This window comes from Myotis lucifugus, unplaced genomic scaffold, assembly GCF_000147115.1.
Source record: "Myotis lucifugus unplaced genomic scaffold, Myoluc2.0 scaffold_0, whole genome shotgun sequence".
NCBI classification, from domain to species: Eukaryota; Metazoa; Chordata; class Mammalia; order Chiroptera; family Vespertilionidae; genus Myotis; species Myotis lucifugus.
The window spans coordinates 24835011-24855742 of NW_005871048.1; the positions used below are offsets into that span (position 1 = coordinate 24835011).

At 38.6% G+C, this 20732-nt stretch overlaps 1 protein-coding gene across 1 annotated transcript in view; it reads left to right on the forward strand.

Annotated features, from left to right (window-relative positions):
* The window catches only part of ELL2 (elongation factor for RNA polymerase II 2), a gene marked incomplete at its 5' end in the record, with an annotated part of 61259 nt that overhangs the window by 27830 nt on the left and 12697 nt on the right, over positions 1 to 20732 (forward strand). Inside the window, 7 exon segments of the mRNA XM_023756855.1 lie at positions 3121 to 3242; positions 9575 to 9738; positions 15883 to 16142; positions 18050 to 18174; positions 18320 to 18407; positions 20305 to 20489; positions 20491 to 20519. Of these exon segments, the coding sequence (XP_023612623.1) occupies positions 3121 to 3242; positions 9575 to 9738; positions 15883 to 16142; positions 18050 to 18174; positions 18320 to 18407; positions 20305 to 20489; positions 20491 to 20519 (973 nt within the window).

Sequence of the window (20732 nt, forward strand, 5' to 3'; positions counted from 1 at the left end):
TAAATAGAGTCATAACCCTTGAGCAAGTCACTGAACCTCTCTCTGTTCCTTTTCTATGAAATGAAGAAATTCAGCTAGATGATTTCTAAGGCCTGTCAGCACTATGGGTCTGCTTTAAAGACCAAGCATTATCATATCAAGCTGTGGTACTGCTAGGTCACAAGCATTTCATTGTGTGTTTATAGTCACCTTAGCAGGAAAGGCTCGAAATTAAAACTCAGAGTTACTGTCCAAGAAAAGCTTCTGTAAGTTTAAATCATTTGTAATACCCACAAAAGAGTAAAGCATTTATTTTAAATAAATGTTTAAGAAAAACCTGATGGTCTTATTTTTAATCTAGTGTGTTACCTCAATCTAATATTGAGTAGAAAGTATTTGACTTAAGGGTAAGTAACCCCTACAGTAAGGTACCAATGGCTTTTAAGCAGATGTTAGCACACCCATGTGAGAAATTTGCAGCAGTGTGCACATTGCATTTCTGCCCTACATCCTTATGTAAATAGGAGATCTGTGACTTGATGTTGAAATGACCTTTCAGACAGTATTCCATTGCCACATGCCTGAGCTTGTATCTCGGAATAATTAGAAGCCTTGACTTACAAATCTCGGAATACAGTGTTTATGTTAATTATAAATGTCTGAAAGTTTCCTGAAACTTTTTCTTCAGAGCTTTTTATCAAAGGTAGACTGGAGTTTGGGAGGAGGGTTGTGGAATGTGGTCCTAAATCTTTGATTTTCAATCTTTCATTTTTGGAATGAAATTTAAAATCTACTTTTTCAGGTACCCAGAACATGGTGGTATATTTTTATATTCTTCATCTTGAATAAGAAGCTGTTTGGAATCATAGTCTTAGATACTTTTAAAATATTTCATTCTTAAGGCATTTAGCTAAAAATTTCAAGCTGACCATATTTAGAATACCTAAATATAAAGTTATACCCACTTAGCTATACAAAAAGCTTAAAATACTATAATTAAAATTGAGAAGTTCCTATCGCTAAAGGGATACTCTTCCAAGATGGTTTCTAAATCAAACTTCAGAATTTATTTTCCCGCGGTGGCTAGCCCAGTCCCTAGAAGTTGACCCTAGGCCCACTAATAACAGTAATTTCATTTTCATATTCCGTAAATTCAAAGGCCAGTTGATAAGAAATGCTTTGTGACCATTCTGGAAGAAAGGACTGACTGCTATTTCATTGTGGAATAGGCTCCTATATGTTAGAGAGATGAGTGATGAGTATTCGCAAGTTTCCTCACGTCTAGTCTCTGAAATGTCTCATTTATTGCCCTTGATTAGACAAGCTTTCAAATCCCACCTTAGCTATGGCCTTAACAGTTCCACAGAGTGGACCAACAGGCTCTGGTTCCCTCTTGTTTTAGTTCTGAAGTCTCCATTCCCTCTACCCTACCCTACCCCTGCCTGCCTAAATTGTCATGTACAACCTGCTCTTTCCACTAAGTCAGTCTCCTGCTTTACTGCCCATGGGACCAAACTGTTATGCAGACTTACCAGCTATAAACATTAGTACTTCTTTGTATATCCATTTTATTTGTAAGAGTATATTTAGATATTGACACAAATAAAATTTGTATCTAATTTGTACCATCTTTAGGAAATTAGATACACTACATCTATAGACCATGTAATTTAAGCTTTTGAAATTTTAAAGATATAAAGATCACTTGATGACATCTTATTCAGATCTTTTCCAGGAAGCGCCTGAGATTAGGTCAGTTTGTACCATCTGCATTGCTGCAGCTCTAAAAACCACTGATGTAGAGGTCATACATACTTATATTTATTAGCACATTAATGAGTGTGTGTATGTGTATGTGTGTGCATCCACACACCCCCGACAGCCAGTTAACTCTGAGTCTTAATCTTCCAATCATGGAAAGGACAGATGGGGGGAGAAGAATGAGAATTATACAGCACTTTCCCCTCCCGGTTTTGTACTAAATTACTAAGACTATGTGTATATGGGGGCTGGACAGCAGGATGTCATATTTTACATTTGTGCCAACAAATCCTTTTTTTAATTGTCCCCATGGTGGCCCCTGCAGACCCAAGGGAAGAAAGGTTTCAGGAGCTGGAAAGAGTGGAACAGCTGAAAGACAGTGAGAATGTTCCAGTTCATTTGTTCACAGATGTTTATGAAGCTTTTACCATGTGCCAGGAATATGATCCTGGTGCAGGGGCTCAGTTGTCTAGAGCAGTCCTATCCCTTCCCTCATCTAGCAGAGAAACCAGACTTTGAGCAAGAGCATGGAAAACATACTCTGTTTCACAGTGTTGCCTGGGGCTCAGCCTCACTGTGCCTTGCAAAACCATCTCAGTAGGCTGCTGACCCAGTTCTATAAGCATAAGGATGAATGAGGGGTTCATTTTGCTGTAAATGTAATTATGGCATTCACCTTATGCTGCTAGATATTATTCAAAAATATTACTCAAAGTAGGAAGATTTAAATTAAATATGTATATATAATAAAAGAGCAAAAGATTGGGACATGGACTTTATCTTAGAAAGCATTTAAATGTGTTCTTTAAAACTGATTTTAGAAGGAGAGGAAGGGAAGAGAGGGAGAAACATCAATGTGAGAGGAACATCTATTGTTTGCATCCCAACCTGCAACCTGGGCATGTGGCCTGGCCAGTAATCGGACCAGCAACCTTTCAATGCATGGGATGACACTCAATCAAATAAGCTGCATAGGCCACAGCTATCATAGAGAGCATTTAAATATCTAGAAGCTATTCAGCAAAAGGTCATATCAGCCAAACAGAACCTGTGTAGCTCAAAAGAAGACGAATTTTCTGGCCAATTCTCTAGTAACTCTTTCGTGTGAATTGTAATTATTTGCTTATTTGCAATGAAGATGGTTCCTCTCATAAACTAATTGCTGAGTAGAAGTGATTACTGGCACTTTAGGGTAAAAAGTGGACATGAGAATATGGTGAGTTATAGATATACTTGCCAGATTTCTTAGATGATTGGGTAACTTAAATGCAAAATAGGGCTCGGGCATAAAGTGAACGTTACTTGAAAGACAGTCAGCCATCAGATCATTTTATAGAAAATTTATAATTTGAGGTGTTTTTCTCTTTTTCCTCCTTTTAGCTTGTCAAAATTCCCAGAAATGATCCCATCAATGAAGTGCATACATTTAACTTCTATTTGTCAAATGTGGGTAAAGACAACCCTCAAGGCAGCTTTGACTGCATTCAGCAGAGATTCTCCAGGTAAGTACATTTCAGGGTATGCTAAAGGGAAAATCATTTTTCTCTGAGGGTTTTTAAAAAATTAAACAATAAAATACATAGTAGTCATTTATAAATATTTATTGAATTGAATGGCAAAGCTCATTTATTTACAGTATTTGAGAAATATTGAGCACCTACTCTGTGCTAGTAATTATATTTGTCACTGTGGGCAATGATCACAAAAATTTTAACATTCTTACTCTTGAGGGATTTTTAAAGTACAGATTTTTTTCAACCTATAAAACATGGTTTATTTGCTTGTTTTATTAAAGACAAGTTTGGGGATTTAAAAAAAGTTTATATTCACTGCATTTAAATAAGCATGCCTTTTATAGTACACTCAAGACTAGTATTTAAGGGTAAAGGAGGAAAAAATCCTATATACCTTGCATATTCTTTTTCTTCTTCCCTATGCAAGCCATATTTTAAAGTAGATTTTTTAAAATCTTTATTCTGCAGCAGAATGAAAATAAGAAATTAAGCCCAGCATAGCATTTTTTTTTTTTTTTTTTTTTTTTTTTGTTAAGAAAGAATACAAGACTACATACCCATATCCCAGGGTACCATGGAACTCTTATCTACTTAGATTCTCTGTAAACAATAAGCTACTTGTTTCACTCTTCTTTGCTCTGGTTGTTTCTGATTAAAGAATGGGCCCCTTGAGTAGGGGGAGTTGTTCCGCCTGTGGATAAAGACAAGGCCTTAGAGCCCTTAACCTCCCAGGAGTCACTGATATTGGCTCAAAGTGCCCTGGGCCATCCATCCCTATCTTGTCTGCGCTGCACTTGAAACTGTGTTAATGCTTGCTGTGCATGAGAGAAAGAGAAGGGAAAGGTGTGTTTCAAGTGAGCACAGTAGGCAGAGATATAAAATAAGACGCATCACTGAAAGAGTTCTAAATTTCTCCTCTCATTTAAGGTAACTACCTTTTAATCTGCCTTTTCCCCTGAGTATATGTTAATTTTGCTTTCTAAAAATTGCCCACCTCCAAACTTATATTTTTGGTATAAATTGCATGTTATAAATTTTATAGACCTTTCTGCACTATTCACTGGGATAGCTAATGACTACATGTGGCTATTTACATCTCAATTGATAAAAGTGAAATAAAATTTAAAACTTTTACTTCTTCACTCAGACTAACCACACATTACAGGCTCAATAGCCAGGTGTCTGGTTGCTATCAGAGTGGACAGCACAGATATTAATCATTTTCACCATTGCAGAAAGTTCTATGGGACAGTATTACAATCAATTCTAGAATCACCAAGTATAAGGGTCCTTGGTAATTGTTCAACCCCATCTTTTTACAGGTGATTTACCCACAGTTACATAATTGTTTAGTTAGTGACTAGGCTGAATGAGAACTGAGTTCTCTTAATTTTAGTCCAGTGTTCATGGCATACCACACTATATACCGATTTCTAATTGTGGTGCATTCACCTGGAATTCTTGTCTTTAGAGAATTATTATACTACCAGGGGCCCAGTGCACGAATTCGTTCACCTTGAAAGGAACTGTGGGCCAAGAGGCTGTGGTGGGCACAGGGGTGGGTCTCAACCCATCCTCTGCGCCCTCACCCAGCCCCTCCCGCCGTGGCCCCGGTCCCTGTCTGCCTGTAGTCCCACTCCCACTGCCGCCACTCCCACGCACTGATGGCACTGGCCCCACTCACACCTGCTGATGAAGCGGAGCAATTGGTGCCAGCGCCAGCAGTGGGTGCAAGCGGGGCTGGTACCATCAGCATGTGCAAGCGATGGCTGCTGTCCCGATTGCCCCTCAGGAGCAGGGGGAGGTGAAGAAGCCCTCGGGGGTGGTTGGGGCTGGCAGCCACCGCTAGCACCGCTGACGGTGCCGAGCGATTGGGGCCAGCACTGGGCGCCGGCAGCAGGTATGAGCAGCAGCTCTGGCACCAGCTGCAGGTGTGAGTGGGGCCATCGCCAGGTGCTGGCAGCGGGTGTGAGTGGGGCCGGCACTGGCAGTAGGTGCGAGCACCAGGCTTGACCGTGGCACACAGGAGCAAAGAATTTTCAATAACCACCAGAGGCTCTCCCCGATGACAACAACCAGTGCCCCGCCTTGGTCTGGCGCCCCCACTCACCTGCTCCACCATCCCGCTGCAGCCGATGCCCAACATGTTTTGTGCTCTGCCACCTGCTGCCAACGTCCGCCATGTTCCAGGCGCGCCTCCTGGTGGTCAGCACACATCATAGCAACTGGTTGGTTGTTCTGCTGTTCGGTCTATTTGCATATTAGCCTTTTATTATATAGGATAGGATAGTGATATCATTTTGACATCAAATTGAACAATGTCCCCTTAGGAATTTTATTAACACGTTAAGCACCAAGCCTGTTTTGTCTTCCTTTCCGTTTAGCCCACAATGTCCAATTTCACCGATATGCTGGCGGCACCAGTGACTGACCGGTCCAGATGGAAAGTATAGTGTCAGTCACCAGTGACTGACATGGTGCTTAACGTGTTAAAGAACTTAATTCCCTCTTCAATACCAGTCAGATCATCATAGGTGATATGGTTTCTCCCTTACATCACAAATATCCTCTGTGCTTATTTCTACTTTGCTTGCTTGAAGAAGGATTTAAGGCAGTGGTTCTCAACCTGTGAGTCGCGACCCCTTGGGGGTCAAACGACCCTTTCACAGGGGTCGCCTAAGACCATCCTGCACATCAGATATTTACATTACGATTCATAACAGTAGCAACATTACAGTTATGAAAGAGCAACAAAAATAATTTTATGGTTGGGTCACAACATGAGGAACTGTATTTAAAGGGCCAGAAGGTTGAGAACCACTGATTTAAGGTCACTTAAAACTATACATAATGCAGCAAGAGAAAAGAAATAATTATTGTGAAAAAATTGGAGCAAATGCAATAATATGATCCAAGTGTGCTGTATAAAAAGTGTGATCCAAGTATAAAAGTATGATTCAAAGTGCTTTATAAAATGGTGTTGTATGGTATAAATTGAAATTTGCCACTAAAAAACCAAAAGTACTCAAACTTTCAGTTCTCAACCTGGCAAGCCTTTTTAATCTGTATCCACCTTTCTGTTTGATTTCATTTTTATTTTTCCCATGGATCCTGTCTTTCATGCAATTGTGCAAGCTCCTCAAAGGCAGGGGCTTTCTTATGCCCTTTTTCTAGTCTTACAATGCTGGTGGAGCTCAAATTAAATGCTTAATAAATAGATGGTCAAAAACTACATATTAACTAGTCTCCTTTCTTATCTTTCTTTATAAATCTCCTTAAACCACACTTTCTCCTATATAAAATGGAGGAAATCCCAAGTCAAATTTACTTTTCAAAAATTCCTTAAATTTTCTCATTCACAGACCTAGTGAAAATACATAGTTTGGGGCACTCAAGTATGGGAAACAGTGAGCTAGGATAGAGAAAGACCATAGGATGTTTATATACATACTAGAGGCCTGGTGCACGAATTTGTACACCAGTGGGGTCCCCTGGTCTGACCTGCGGGATCAGTCTGAAACATCCCCCAAGGGGTCCTGGATTTTGAGAGGGCACAGACCAGGCCGAGGGACCCCACCGGTGCACAATCGGGACCGGGGAGGGATGCGGGAGGTTGGCCAGCCAGGGAGGGACCGCGGGAGGGCTCCAGGGTGTCCAGTCCATCTCACTCAGTCCCAATCAGGCAGACCCCAGCAGCAAGCTAACCTACCAGTCGGAGCATCTGCCTCCTGGTGGTCAGTGCATGTCATAGCAAGCGGTTGAGCGGCCTTAGCATATCATTAGCACATTACGCTTTGATTGGTTGAACGGACGAGCGGACAACCAGACACTTAGCATATTAGGCTTTTATTATATAGGATAGGATGTCAGTGTATTTGAACTTTTAAGGTACCTCAGTTGAAAAGGGATGAATGGGAATTCTAGAGAGTACCTTCTTGCTTGCAGGGTTTAGTTTTCATGTAAAGATCTGTTTCTTGATCTTCAATTGTGCAAGTTGAGAAAGTTGTATTTCAAGTGAGCACAGTAGGCAGAGATATAAAATAAGACATCGCTGAAAGAGTTCTAACTTAATCTTGAATTGTGCAAACTAAAACTTCATTGTGATTGGCAACACATTCAGCTTATTCTCACTATGTAAATTACATAGTAAGTAGTGGGAGATCTTGGAATTCAAACTTTCTGCCACCTGTGGTCTTTTCTGTACTCTACTGCAGTCTTCTATTCCTCTTTTTCTTCTCCATCCTGATTCCCCTGAGGCTTAAATCTCTCCCTCCCTCTCTCATTCCCCTCCTTTATAGGTTTCTCAGCATTCATAATGCTCAGGTGAGTCTGATTTAAAAAGAAAATAATGGTAAATAACCTCATTTGCAGTCACTTCTGGAGCCAAAGCCTGGCTTTAGTCCCCATTATTCCATTGAAACTGCTCCCCAATGGGAGTCCTTGACCTCCTTGCCCTGAATCCAGTGAGTGCTTATTAGTTTCTTATTACTCTAGATTTGTTGCCAACATTTCACACTGTTGACCACTTTGATTCTTGAAGCATTCTGTATCAGTGGCTTCCATGACACACTGCTTTTCTGGTTTCCTTGGCTTACCTTTCTGGCTTACCTTTTCAGTCTCGTATGGTCTTTTCATCTTCTTATTGCTTATTCTAAATATTAGTATTCTTCACAGTTGGTTCCCTCTTGAGATGTCTCCTAATTTCTTCAGTCACCATGTCCAACACAAAACTTATTTTCTCTCTCCCAACCCCACTCCAGTGTCTCAATAAGTGTCAGCTCCACACATTTAGTAACCTGGGCACAATCTTTTAACTTCTATTCCCCACTCTCTCCCTTTATGGCCAATGACTGACCAAATCCTATCAATTCTGCCTCCTTGCTATCTCTGGAATTTGTTTACTATTTTGCATCCACACCACCCTACACCGGTTCAAGTCATCACTTCTTGCCTGTAGTTCTTCAGTAGCCTCCTAACTGCTCTCTTACCTTCTTCCTCCCAATCTGTTCTTTATCCAAATTGATCTTTCTGCAATACAAAGGAGATATTTTCAGCTTCTTTTATTCTTGGGATAAAGTCCAAAATCCATACCAGGGCCTCAAAGCCCTGTGTATTGTACTTCTCAGGCCCTCTTCAGCCTCATCTCTAATTGTCCTTTATAACTCCCTCTGGCTTAACTGAAAAACTCTTCCTTGCTCCCCCTGGGTCTGCACGGGTTGATCATCCTTCTGGAACATTGCTGTCCTTCTTCCCCTTTGTCTAGTCATCCCTCTAGGTCACTTGAGCATCACTTCTTCCAGGAAGCCTTTGCCTCTCCCCTCTCCCACACGTCCAGATGCAGTACTTCCTGGGAGTTCTCTCCCCCTGGCATTTATCACATCATGTCATCATTTCCAGTTTGCTCATCCTTGTCACCCATTAGGCAGAGAGCTCCTTGGAAGAGGGACCAGATCTGTCTCAGTCCTTGTCATAGCCTGTGTACTCACACATTGCTGGCATGCAGTCCCTGCTCCATAAATATTTATGAGACGAATGAACCGATTTTTTGAAAGTATTTGTACAATTAGCAATTTAATAAATTTTTATTAACTCTTATTTTTTAGCATTATAACAAAAGCGAGTATCAGAGCTGCAATGGCATTTTCATTACTTTTATAGTCCAATCTGTTTTAAGGCCATGGTAATTATTTCTGACAAAATCTATCCAGTATTTTCTTCAATATTTACTATATAAATAGGTCAGCTTATGTAGAGATTTAACAAAGTGTTAAATATAAATTCTACAAATGTTTAAAATCTTTGGGCTAATAATAATAAAGTAAGTTTTAATGTGGCAGTATTTTAGCTTTAAAATTAACATCTTATTAAAAATCAAAAGAATTGTGGTGTATTTGTTTTATCTAGTCTTTCTATCAACCATGTATATTATGGTCCCACTATAAGTGAACTTTTAACGTTTCTCATATCAGTGGTAGCTAATTCTTAAAAATAGTTGACTGCTAAATGAAAGAACTATAGTACTCATCAGGATTCTGGTATTCACTCCAAATGCTGATTTTTCTAAAAAATTTCATGGATTTGATCTCTGAGAGCTCACTTCATCCACTCTATTCACAATAATGTGGAAAAAGTGACATGAAATGAAGAAGAGAAACTCAAATATTTTAAATAGTCTTTACAATTAAACATTACTAATATTAGTTATTTTAGGATTTCAGTTCTTATTCGGGCTGCTGATTTTAGGATTGTACAATTCTTTCTTGTACTTTATTGTACAAAATGAGGGGCATGTCTAACAAAGCCATCGCCTTACTTGACAGCTCTGGAGCCTCCCAGCTCAATTGCCTGGGATTTATACAAGATAAAATTACAGTGTGTGCAACAAACGACTCGTATCAGATGACACGAGAAAGAATGACCCAGGCAGAGGAGGAATCCCGCAACCGAAGCACAAAAGTTATTAAACCCGGTGGACCATATGTAGGTTTGTATATATATCTTTCTTCTTCTCGCTGATTGATGGGAATATTGCAAGATCACTGTAGGTAAATACTGGTAATATTAATTTCATGAAAACACAAAAATTAGTTTTCAGAACAGTATAGATAACATTGTCAAAAATCATTTGTTCTCTTCAGACTACTGGTTAATTGAACAGATTTAAAGCTTTTATTTCTTTCATAAATCTGAATTCTGTGTTAGCTAATGGTTATTATTTTATGATATTGAGATCTGGTCAAGTTATTTTACTATGTGAGTTGTAAGAGTGGTACCATTGTATTTTCTTTGTCGTTGGATGATGTAATTTCAATGGCGGATGGTGTGGTTTTTGTTTTGCACTTTTGTAGGATTATTTTTACAAAAATCTTTTTGTAGGATTTATGAGTTGATAATCTTATTGTTGCAGCTTTTGCTTCCATTTTCAGAGGATCTTTGCATAATAGTGAATTTTATTACAAAAGTATAAGATGTGTTTATAGCAAGCATTAGGGTTATGCCTCCTTCGTACCTCAATTGTGATGTCATTTATGGATCCTCATCCTCATCCATTAATTAAGAGCCTGCTCCACTTCCATTATGTTTATCATCAGTTCACTCATATGCATCAGATTGAAGGGAAGGAGGACCAGACCAGCAAGATGAGTCTCTCCTTTATGAGCAGTGACCCTAACAATTTTAGAGTTCAGTCACAGTGACTGTTAACAGTAACAAAGGGAATTGTCAAGAGTGAGAATGAACCCTTTGAGGCTTTGGTCAGTTTAGTAACATAAGTCACTGGATAGTAAATGATGAAAGGATATTAATTTGGAAACATAAATGCTTACAAAAATAGTCTCTTGAAGAACCAAATCTCTTAATCAATATCTTTCCATAGTTTGTTAGAATCCTGCTTCTGTAATTTTCCCATTGCTGACCTAACTACAGTACAATCAGCTTTGAGAAGCTCCACTAGTGTCTTTAATAAGTATTTCTTTGGAACAAAGCCAGTGCTCTTGGGACCTGGTGATTAGCTTAGATACATGGAGTTTGGTTTAACAACAATTCATGTCTATACCCACGGGGTCCAGTTCCTGCCCAGTAAGTTACCAGCAATGAGACTTTCACCTTCCCTTTGCTGCTGAGTGAGCTAGCAACTTCCATTCCCCTTTCTTTCTCTTTCATCCTTACTTAATTAATTTCTGTACTAGCAGGCTAAATCCCAGATTATTTTTAAAATGCACAAGATCTGCTGCATTTATATTTAAGTACAAACTATGAATTTGCTATCCCTATCACTTTAAATGTATTTTTTTTTACTGTCCAATACCACCATTTTAGAAATAGTGAGACAAATTGGTGTGTTTGACAAAGGAATAGAAGACTCAAGCCATCAAAATCAGTTTTTCCCTCCCAGTATAACTAGCTGAAAACCCTTATGTTGATTTATTCCAAAGCTTGAGAGTCAGCAATGATTACTATACTTTTCCATTGAATGATCCTTGGGTGCTCCTTATGTCCATGTGTTTTTGTTCGTTTTGATAGGGTCAGGTACAGTTCATTTGCAATTTACACAACAGACTTTTTAACACCCAGAATCCCATAGACCCATGGTCAGCAAACTGCGGCTTGTGAGCCACATGCGGCTCTTTGGCCCCTTGAGTGTGTCTCTTCCACAAAATACCACGTGCGGGTGCGCGTACAGTGTGATGCGATTGAAACTTCGTGGCCCATGCGCAGAAGTCGGTTTTCGGCCTGGGCGAGTCTATTTTGAAGAAGTACTGTTGATATTTGGCTCTGTTAACTAATGAGTTTGCCGACCACTGCCATAGACCATATACTCCCTAATTGTATGGGGATTTTAGGATTTGCAAGGTTTCTTATAGGCACTACAAATAATTTATATTTTGGGGAATGACCCACATAAGATTTGAGGTCACCTAAGTTTTAATCTGAACCACATTCCATCTATGCCATTCGAAGAAGAGCTGGCCCCCCTCTTTGCACACATGTTCCCACATGGAAGCCCTGCAATGGACTCTGCCAGCCCGAGTGCTGAGTCTTCTCCTCTGTGCTGTGTCCTCAGTGCCCCAGCCACTCACCATCAGCACAGTATTTTTCTCTGGTCTTGAATCTTGTCATTAACCTCCTCAGCCTTTTATTCTCTAGGTCAAATAACCCCAGCTCCTTTTAACTTTCTTAATATGGCCTGCATCCCAACCCTTTAATTATTTTTATTGCTCTCCTCTGTACTACCTTCAATTCTTCACCTCAAAGTTCAAAACTGGACAAGCTACTCTTAAGAAAAGTCTCATCAACTCTGAACTGAGGAGAGCAAAAGACTAGTATCCAGATGGGCTTTTCAGTTATTGTTGTTTTTTATATTTTTTTACTGTTCTTTGTTATCCCATGTTTTGATTTTTTTCCTTCTAACTTTTTCCATCATCAGTCCTTTACCATGTGTCTTTCCTTCTAGGTATCTCAATGTATATCTTCCTGCATTTTTCAGTATCTCAAAACTACCTGACTCATTCAGCTCTCTAAAATGCAATCAGTCACCCTTCAATATTAATATTACCCAGCCCTTATTGAGTACTTGTGATGTTTAAGGCACTGGTTAGCATTTTACATACCACAACCACCCTATGAAGTAGATTATGATTACCTCTCCACCTCTCCTTTTATATATCAAGTTGTTGGTATCAGCAAGTAGCAAATGATATGAATTTGGCCTCACTAACAAGTTATGTTATTTTCTTAAGACAACAGGAGATACCTCTTTAATTCATAATTGAATATATCATATAAAATGATACCAAAAGTTCACTTATGCCAACTTAGAGGTACCTGAAGAATAAGGTTTCTTTCAACAGTGTCAGCCAGGCTAGAGGATAAATGGGAGTAATGCTGGTCCCACTGTAGGATTATGGTGGCATAATGCCCGGCCAAGCCTCTGTCGGTTGAATTAGGGCACAGGCCAAGTTTAAGGGAATGTATTCCTTAGGGGTCACCTGGCTTAGTCACCCAAGAATATGAGCTTTGAAAGCCTCTTGTGGGCTGAAAAGAACCCAAACCTATTTTGCCTGGAGAAGTGCAGTAGAAAACATTATTTCTTCAGTCGAATTTCTACTTTGAGTCAGAGCATTTATATCAGTGGTAAGCACTGTTGTGTTATAATCCTTCTGTTTGTTAAAAAGGAAAAAAATCACGACCATTGCTTCAGGTTTACTAGTATCTTAAGTCTGCTCAGTGACTCCTACCAAAATTCTAGACTTGTACTGAATTACAAATGTTTATAATGCTAATATTTACTTAGGTATAGAAAACAACCCAACCAATCTAATTTCTCAGATTCTGTTCCCAATTTTCCTAACTTCTGCCCCCATCCTTCTCATTTCTTATGAGTTAGTACATGTTTGAGTGACCTCAGACAAATCATTTCACCTCTGTGGACCTTAATTTTCTCAAATATTAATTAAGGGGGTTTGAACTACACACATCTAGATTCTTTGTAGTTCTAACAATTTGTATCTGTTGTGTAAATATATTTTGATAGTAAACCTTTTGAAAAGTGGTCATAAATGCCACATGGTGGAGATGGATTCCACTGCAGTGGAGTATGTATTTAACCATGACAGTCACACCATCATCAAAGTCCTGCCAGTGTTTTTAAAGCCTTGGGTCAGTGTTGTCAGGGCTTCTGGTCAGGTTCCACAGAACAGAAAAACAACTGCAGGAGATGGCTACAATCCCTGCTCTCTTTCTGATGTACTGTTTTAAGATTTACCTTCCAATTTACTCAGCCATTAGATGAAGTGATAGATACTTCTACCATCTCATTAAACGGAGAAGCTAGAAGTGGACCCCTTGTTATGAAACAACAGTTTAGATATAGTCCTAGATTACCCAACCCTATCAGGCCTACTGCTGCTGTTTATATAAGGAGCCCAGGGAATTGATTAGCGGTTGGGTCTGGGAAGAGAATTAGGTTCTCCCATAGGCTTTATTAAAAGGGCTTTTCTGAGGCAAATGTAAGAAATAAAAATAAAGCCTTTTTTCCGTCCACTTTGACCCTGACATTTTCCAGCTTTACTTTTTTCATTTTCTTTAGCATCTGAACTCTTTAACCACTTACAGCACTAATCTGTAGGCTCTCTAACCTTAACCAGAGGACTCCTTCCTAGTTGAATAGGCACAGATTGATCGGGAGTCAGTGAGCAAGTAATTTTTGCATAAAACTAATTGGCCCAGTGTGGCTGGATTGTTCTTTCAGCATTTGAAAGAAATGGGTTACCTCATGACTGGCAATTTAAAAGAAAAATGAAGAGATTCATTGACTGATGGATGACAGTCTAGCATTAGGCCCTAGGTGACTATAACACTGTCATATCCCTGTCCAGATTCTATTTTCTATTCAAACATCATACTTACACCCCTCTTAAGGGCAGAGTGAGCCTCATTTGTCTGCTGTATGTCTGCTTCAGGGAGGGGTGCGGGTAAACTCAGGAGACCTTGGGGTTCTCCTGAGACTTAGGATCAGAGGTGGGTCAGACGTACAGAAGAGTAAGACAGCCCAGAACACAGAGGTAGTACTGTCACTTTGTGTTTTCAGTTTTATTTGCCTGTCTTGCTGGCTTGAATTAATTCTAAATGACTAGTCATGGTGTGTTGAGCTTAACTAAACATTCTCTGCCCACCTCCCTCCCTAGGGAGTTGGGGTACCCCACAGTAATCTTGTTTGGGTCAGAGTAAGTTAAAAAGATTTCAAGAGGAAGGGAGTTTGAAATTATAGCATTTCTGAAACTTTTGTGACCCCAATTCTTTCTCTTCCCCCACCAAATCCCTATTAAAAATTCAGAGAATAGTACCGTTTGTTAGCACTATTGCAACTGAGAAATAGTGGATTGGGAGGTTTGCATTTGCCGTTTTAGAAAGTTCAGTGTCTTCCCATTCTGGCAGTCTGGCAGTGTGGGAATATACACCGTTTTGATTCTGGCTTCTCTACTATCTAATTGTTCTCTTGCTGTCTTCACTTTGACACTTTGCTAGTCTTTCACTTTGCTAGCCATTACATTCTGAATCAAGGTCTACTGAGGGACAAAGCAGCCACAGCCCTGCCTACATGGAGCTTGCAGCCTAACATGAAGCAACAGTGGACATTAGGCATTTGTCCATGAAACTTTTCCACAAAGAAGTACAAGTAGGAAAACTTGGGTATTTATCATAGAACCTTCCAGATGCTAAGAGAGCACTTTACCATTTGAGCTTATCCCATTGAAAGCAGTGCCCTCCCCAACACATAATTGATGCAGGATCATCAGTTTGTTCCCAGCCCATATGACATTGATCTAGCTGTCTCTAAATTAAGAAAAATTCAGAAACCAGATCTAAATCTAATTCCAAAACTCTAATTGCACCCTAATTTAACAGCTTTTCTTATTGTGGGACAATATCCCTTTAATGTTGAATTCCTTAGTTGTGCAGTGTTTTGATCTGATATTTAAAATTAGTTAAGTCCAGATAGTAAAGAACAATAAGAGCTAGTGACATATTCATCCTTTCCCCTTTACCTTCGATAGGATGGTTTCAAACAGCCCCTCTGGCCAGGCCTCCGGAGCCTAGCATGGACAGAATTATTCAGTAAATCTCCTGCCCCACTAAGCCAGTCATTTTCACCCTAGACCATAGCACTTAAATGACTGCTTTTACTTAGCCATTATTTCTAGTTGCTAAACTTGTACCTAAAGCAGTTGCCCCTCATTGTATGTCACTACCAGTTGTTTCCGCTTTTTAACCAGAGTGAGCAGTTAGGGGCTTAGAGTATATTAAATGAGTTATAAGATTACACCTCAGACATTATAAAATGAGGATTTATACAGTTTCATTCTAATTTTTTTCTAGGTGTAATTTTAGAAATAATATGTAAGATGTTTAAGTTCTGTAAATTTTCATTTAACATCAAATACCTACATCCTTAAAATTTCCACTTTGTTGCTATGATGTGTGTCACTAATTATTATCAATGCATAGCTAAGTGGCCAAAATACTTTTATAATAAATATTTATTTCAATAAATGATTTCATCAAAAAATTCCCAATTCATATTATTACCCACAAATGTGTAACAAATATCGTTTCCACTGGACTGTAGGGAAAAGAGTGCAGATTCGGAAAGCACCTCAAGCTCTATCAGATGCAGTGCCTGAGAGGAAACGGTCAACCCCCATGAACCCTGCAAATACAATTCGAAAGACACACGGCAGCAGCAGTGTTTCTCAGCGGCCATATAGGGACAGGGTGATTCACTTACTGGCACTGAAGGCCTACAAGAAACCTGAGCTGCTGGCTCGACTGCAGAAAGATGGTGTCAATCAAAAAGACAAGAACTCTCTCGGAGCAATTCTGCAACAGGTAAGAACAGCAGGAGAGAGTTCCTTCCACCTACCTTCTTAATGAGAAGTTCATTTAAGAAGGCTTGTTTTTGCTGTAACCATTATTATTATTGAGGTAGAGAAATTTCAGGACCATTTTTGCTATATGAAATATAGCTCCTGAATATTACATTAAAGCATTTGTTTAAACACTTAATTAAAAACTAATTGAAATGTGGGCATTTATACTAGGATTTATAAGTTAGAGGCTTCTGAATTCTTAAACAATTAAAGTTTTGAGTCACTGTCTTCATTTGGGTTAAATAAACTTTACCTTGAAATTTCATTTTAAAAAAGTAAGCAAGACTCTCTCATTGTCTGTTTTTAATATTGAATCACCTAAATGATTGTCATAATTTTTATTGGTTTATATAGGCAAAGTTGTACAATGTATTACCAGTCTTTAGTTGGTATAAACTAGAATATTTTTACCTACTACATAGTGTCTTGCCCAGTATTCTACTATTGCGTAGGTTGAGATCACTTGTCTTCATTAAAGGATATGAGTGTATAAAGTATTAGTTCTAATCAGTTATCTTACAATCACAAGCTTAATTATAAAAGTAGGTCATAAATTTCGTTAAAGTCAATGGTTTGGAACTTCCTATATTTTTTATACTGACTTTGGGTCATAAATGTTGATTAGCATTCAAATCCACCATAGATGATGTCCATCTGTGATCTTTTTTCTAAAGCAGAAACATTTCAAAGTTGTTCTTAAATTTCATCATTAAAAAAAAAAAAAAACCCTGCAGGTTTTCATCTATTATTCAAAGAATGACACTTTTAAGTCTATTTTTATCTATTCTCTCTTACATTAAAGGCATGATACTAACTCTTATGAGAGAGTAAAAGCATAATCTCTAGTTTTGGGGTGTTATTAGCATGTGTAGTACCCCGGATAATAGGAACTCTAAGGATTGTTATATTATTTCACTTTGAGAAGTCTGGTATCTCATGTCAGTTTATTTGCAAATTTAAATTTTAAGATAAGCCTACCATTATCTACTTTATGACAGTATTAACATATTAGTATTCTGCAGAGCTGTGAGAAAAGCATATACTATCCTACTATATTTAATAGTACTTACACAGAAGTCAAGTTATTAAAAAGAAGACCTTTCCAGTAGGAACTGACAAGAGGAATCCTTTTCTGCCAGCCTTAAAAATGACTCTCGGTTTGATTCCTCGATCAGTACATTTATGTTGTTAATAGAATCTAGGACTGGACACTCTAGGAATTGTAGTTAGGGGATAAGAAAAGATTACACTTGGGGATAAACTGGCAGACTAATAACAGTAATTGTATGTCATTTGAGGGTTATTTTGATTTGTTTCCATTTACTGGTTTTTGGAATTTCAAGGACTTTGAATAAGTGGTTCTTATTATCCAAGAAAATGACAAAGTTGTCAGAATTGATACTATTTATGGAGATAATTTCTGTTGATTACTGAAGGGAAAGTTTGTAACCTAACATTTGGGCACTACTTGGTTTCTACTTAATACAAGTGACTAAGGAATCAAAGTAGATAATAATGATAACAATGATGTTGATAATATAACTGCTTTTGGATTTCTTTGACTAGAAGAAATTTATTTAAAAAATCTTCAACTTTTTGCCTAATGTCAGCTTACTATTTGATTAGAAATATGACAAGTGCAGTGGCCATTTAGGGGGGAAATTCTTTTAGCTATTTACATAAAGTTTTAATTCCCCAAATAAAGTTGAACAGCATTTATTGAGAGCATGTATATGCAAAATGAGCAGTCCCTCTGTGGCCAATTGATGCAGTTATTTTCAATATAACTCCAAAAGGGTACCTGTTTTAGGTTAGTAAAGAGCAAAAGAATCTAATGTTCTGTTCTATTTTCACGCCATGTATCAGGTAGCTAATCTGAACCCTAAGGACCTCTCGTATACCTTAAAGGATTATGTTTTCAAAGAGCTTCAGAGAGATTGGCCTGGATACAATGAAATTGACAGACGTTCATTAGAGTTTGTGCTCTCAAAGTAAGTTTCTTTTCCTTTAAAAATGATGCATATAAGATTATTTTAGTCATTGTTATTTTAGTGTTGAGCTGGGAAAAGAGAAGCAAGGGTAAGCTTTCTATCATGAAAATTCTCTCCATAACTGGAGCATGTGTGTTCTTTACAGAAAACTAAATGCATCTCAGAATGCTGCCAGCACCAGGCGTTCAGAATCTCCTGTATGTTCCAGTAGAGACATTGCTTCTTCTCCTCAGGTATTTCATAGAATTACAGTCATAGTGCTAAACGGACCTGGGGCATCTAGTTCAGTTCCTGTATTTATATGTGAGGGAAGTGAGGCCACAGAAGATGCGTTGCTTGTCTGCCCAAACTCACATTGCTGGTTTATGGCAGAACTCGGTCTGGAATTCAGGTACCAACTCTCAGCCCAGAACTGTTCTCCACTGTACTACAGTTCTTGTCAAAGTACTTAATGTTTACCTTGCTTTTCCATTTTTAAAGCTTACATTTTGTAAGATTATCTACTTTTTCATTTGGTCACTAACTTGAAGACCTATCCAATACTATATATAGTCTCATATTATATAGAAAATTGAATATATTTAATTTTATCTGAAACATGTTCCAGAAAAATATTCTTGGGGAAAAAATATGTTTAAAACAAGCAAGCAAAAAATTCTTGCCATTTTTATTTTCTGAAAATAATTTCAATTAGATCCCAATCAGAACGCTGCAATTAGAAATTTAATCTGGCTTAGTTTCCCCTAAGCAATTCAGTTTGTCTTGGAAAAAGGTACGGAGATCCTGGGTAGTATTAGAGTTCGAGCCTGCTTGGTTCTCAGAGGGCCCGGCCAGCCTTGAACTCTCTCCGTTTCAAAGGTCTTTGGGACTGACAGTGGGACAGACCTCTCTATCCCAGTACTGCTGACAGAATGCTCCTCTCTCTGGACTCCCCTCCCAAGGATTAGAGAGGCAGGACAGATGTGTGACAAGCCGCAAGCATGCTCTGGGTAAAGGCTATTTGTGTCAGAAAATATTAGCAGCCTGTTGTGAGGAACAGAGGAGGAACAAAATAAAAGCATTTCTGACCTTGCACGTACATTATCTATAGAAGCCTCAATTATAATGCCACTTACCATGAAGCTGCTTATATTTCTGACCTGATTATATACTGGGTGCCATATCAATGGTGCTAAATTGAAAACAGATTGAATTAATGGGATGATTAACTTATTTTATCTCAAGCTGCAGTTTAAGCCACAGTATTTCATTGGATGTATGCTTTATACTTTTCAACTATCTGAATTTTCTTTCTAATTTAAATATTAATATTGTTGCTGGATTGGGCTAATCTTAGCATGATTTTTTAAGTGTTTGAAACAGTAATTCCATATCTTTTTATGGACCAGTTATTAAGACTTATTTTCTAATCCAGTGAAGGGAAAAAATGAGTAATATTTTAACAATGAATAGTATTTCAGAGATACTTAGAGAAATTACTCTGAAAGTGCTGGCTGTTCCCATTTCAGACAGGTAAAATAAGCAATGACAGTCAAAATATTCATAACTGGAGCATCTTACATTAGAGTAAGTGTAGGCTTATTGTCTCTTACTAACCCTGCTCTGACAGAGTGAAATGGTACAAACTGCGTCCTCCTCTCATTTATTATAAATAGGTCAGGAGGCTACTTCTGTTTAGTACTCTCCTGAGTGGTATAATTCACATAAATTGCAGTAGTCTCTGAAAGAACTTCAGGTGGGGCTGTATGATCAAAAAGATAAGAACTCCAACAAACATATACAGGGGTGAGCAAAAGTAGGTTTAATCTTGTTCGTATGGAAAAAGACATGCACATTATGATTATTAACAATAGCTTTATTAATTCAAGAATGTCACCGTGGCACGGTAAATCTGCTTTTGCCCACCCGTCTTTGCCAGATTCTACTTCTTTACATTAGACAAGAATTTATGTCACTTGTGTTTTTGTGGCTTGTTTGTTCTTGCTTAAGTTTGGAGAAAGGTTTAACTCAACACCAGTGATAAACTTAAGTATGAATAAAATAACTCAGTTATTCTTATGGTAACCAGGGATGCATATATTGAATTTTAGTGCAAACTGGCTCATATTTTTTTTCTGTTCCTCCCTCCAGAAACGGCTTTTAGAGTCAGAGTTCATTGATCCTTTAGTGAATAAAAAAGCTCGAATATCTCACCTAACAAATAGAGTGCCGCCAACATTAAATGGTCATTTGAATTCCACCAGTGAAAAATCTGCAGGCCTCCTGCCGCCCCCTGCAGCTGCTGCCATCCCCACCGCTCCACCACTGCCTTCAAACACTGCCCGCCTCCAACCCTTCCTCAGACTGTAGATTCTAAACTCCCATTCCCCCTAGCACTCCAGAAAGGCCGGGGGGAATCAAGACCCTACCTGTTGACAGTTTTTAGTCCAAAACGGTAGTAAACTGTGAGGGACCAGCAAGGATAAATAATACCTCTAGGACTTCTCTGGAAACCCTTACCCCTCGGATTCGGTCTTCCTAAAGGGGCCCCAAGGCTTAGGGAAGAAAACCCTTCCATG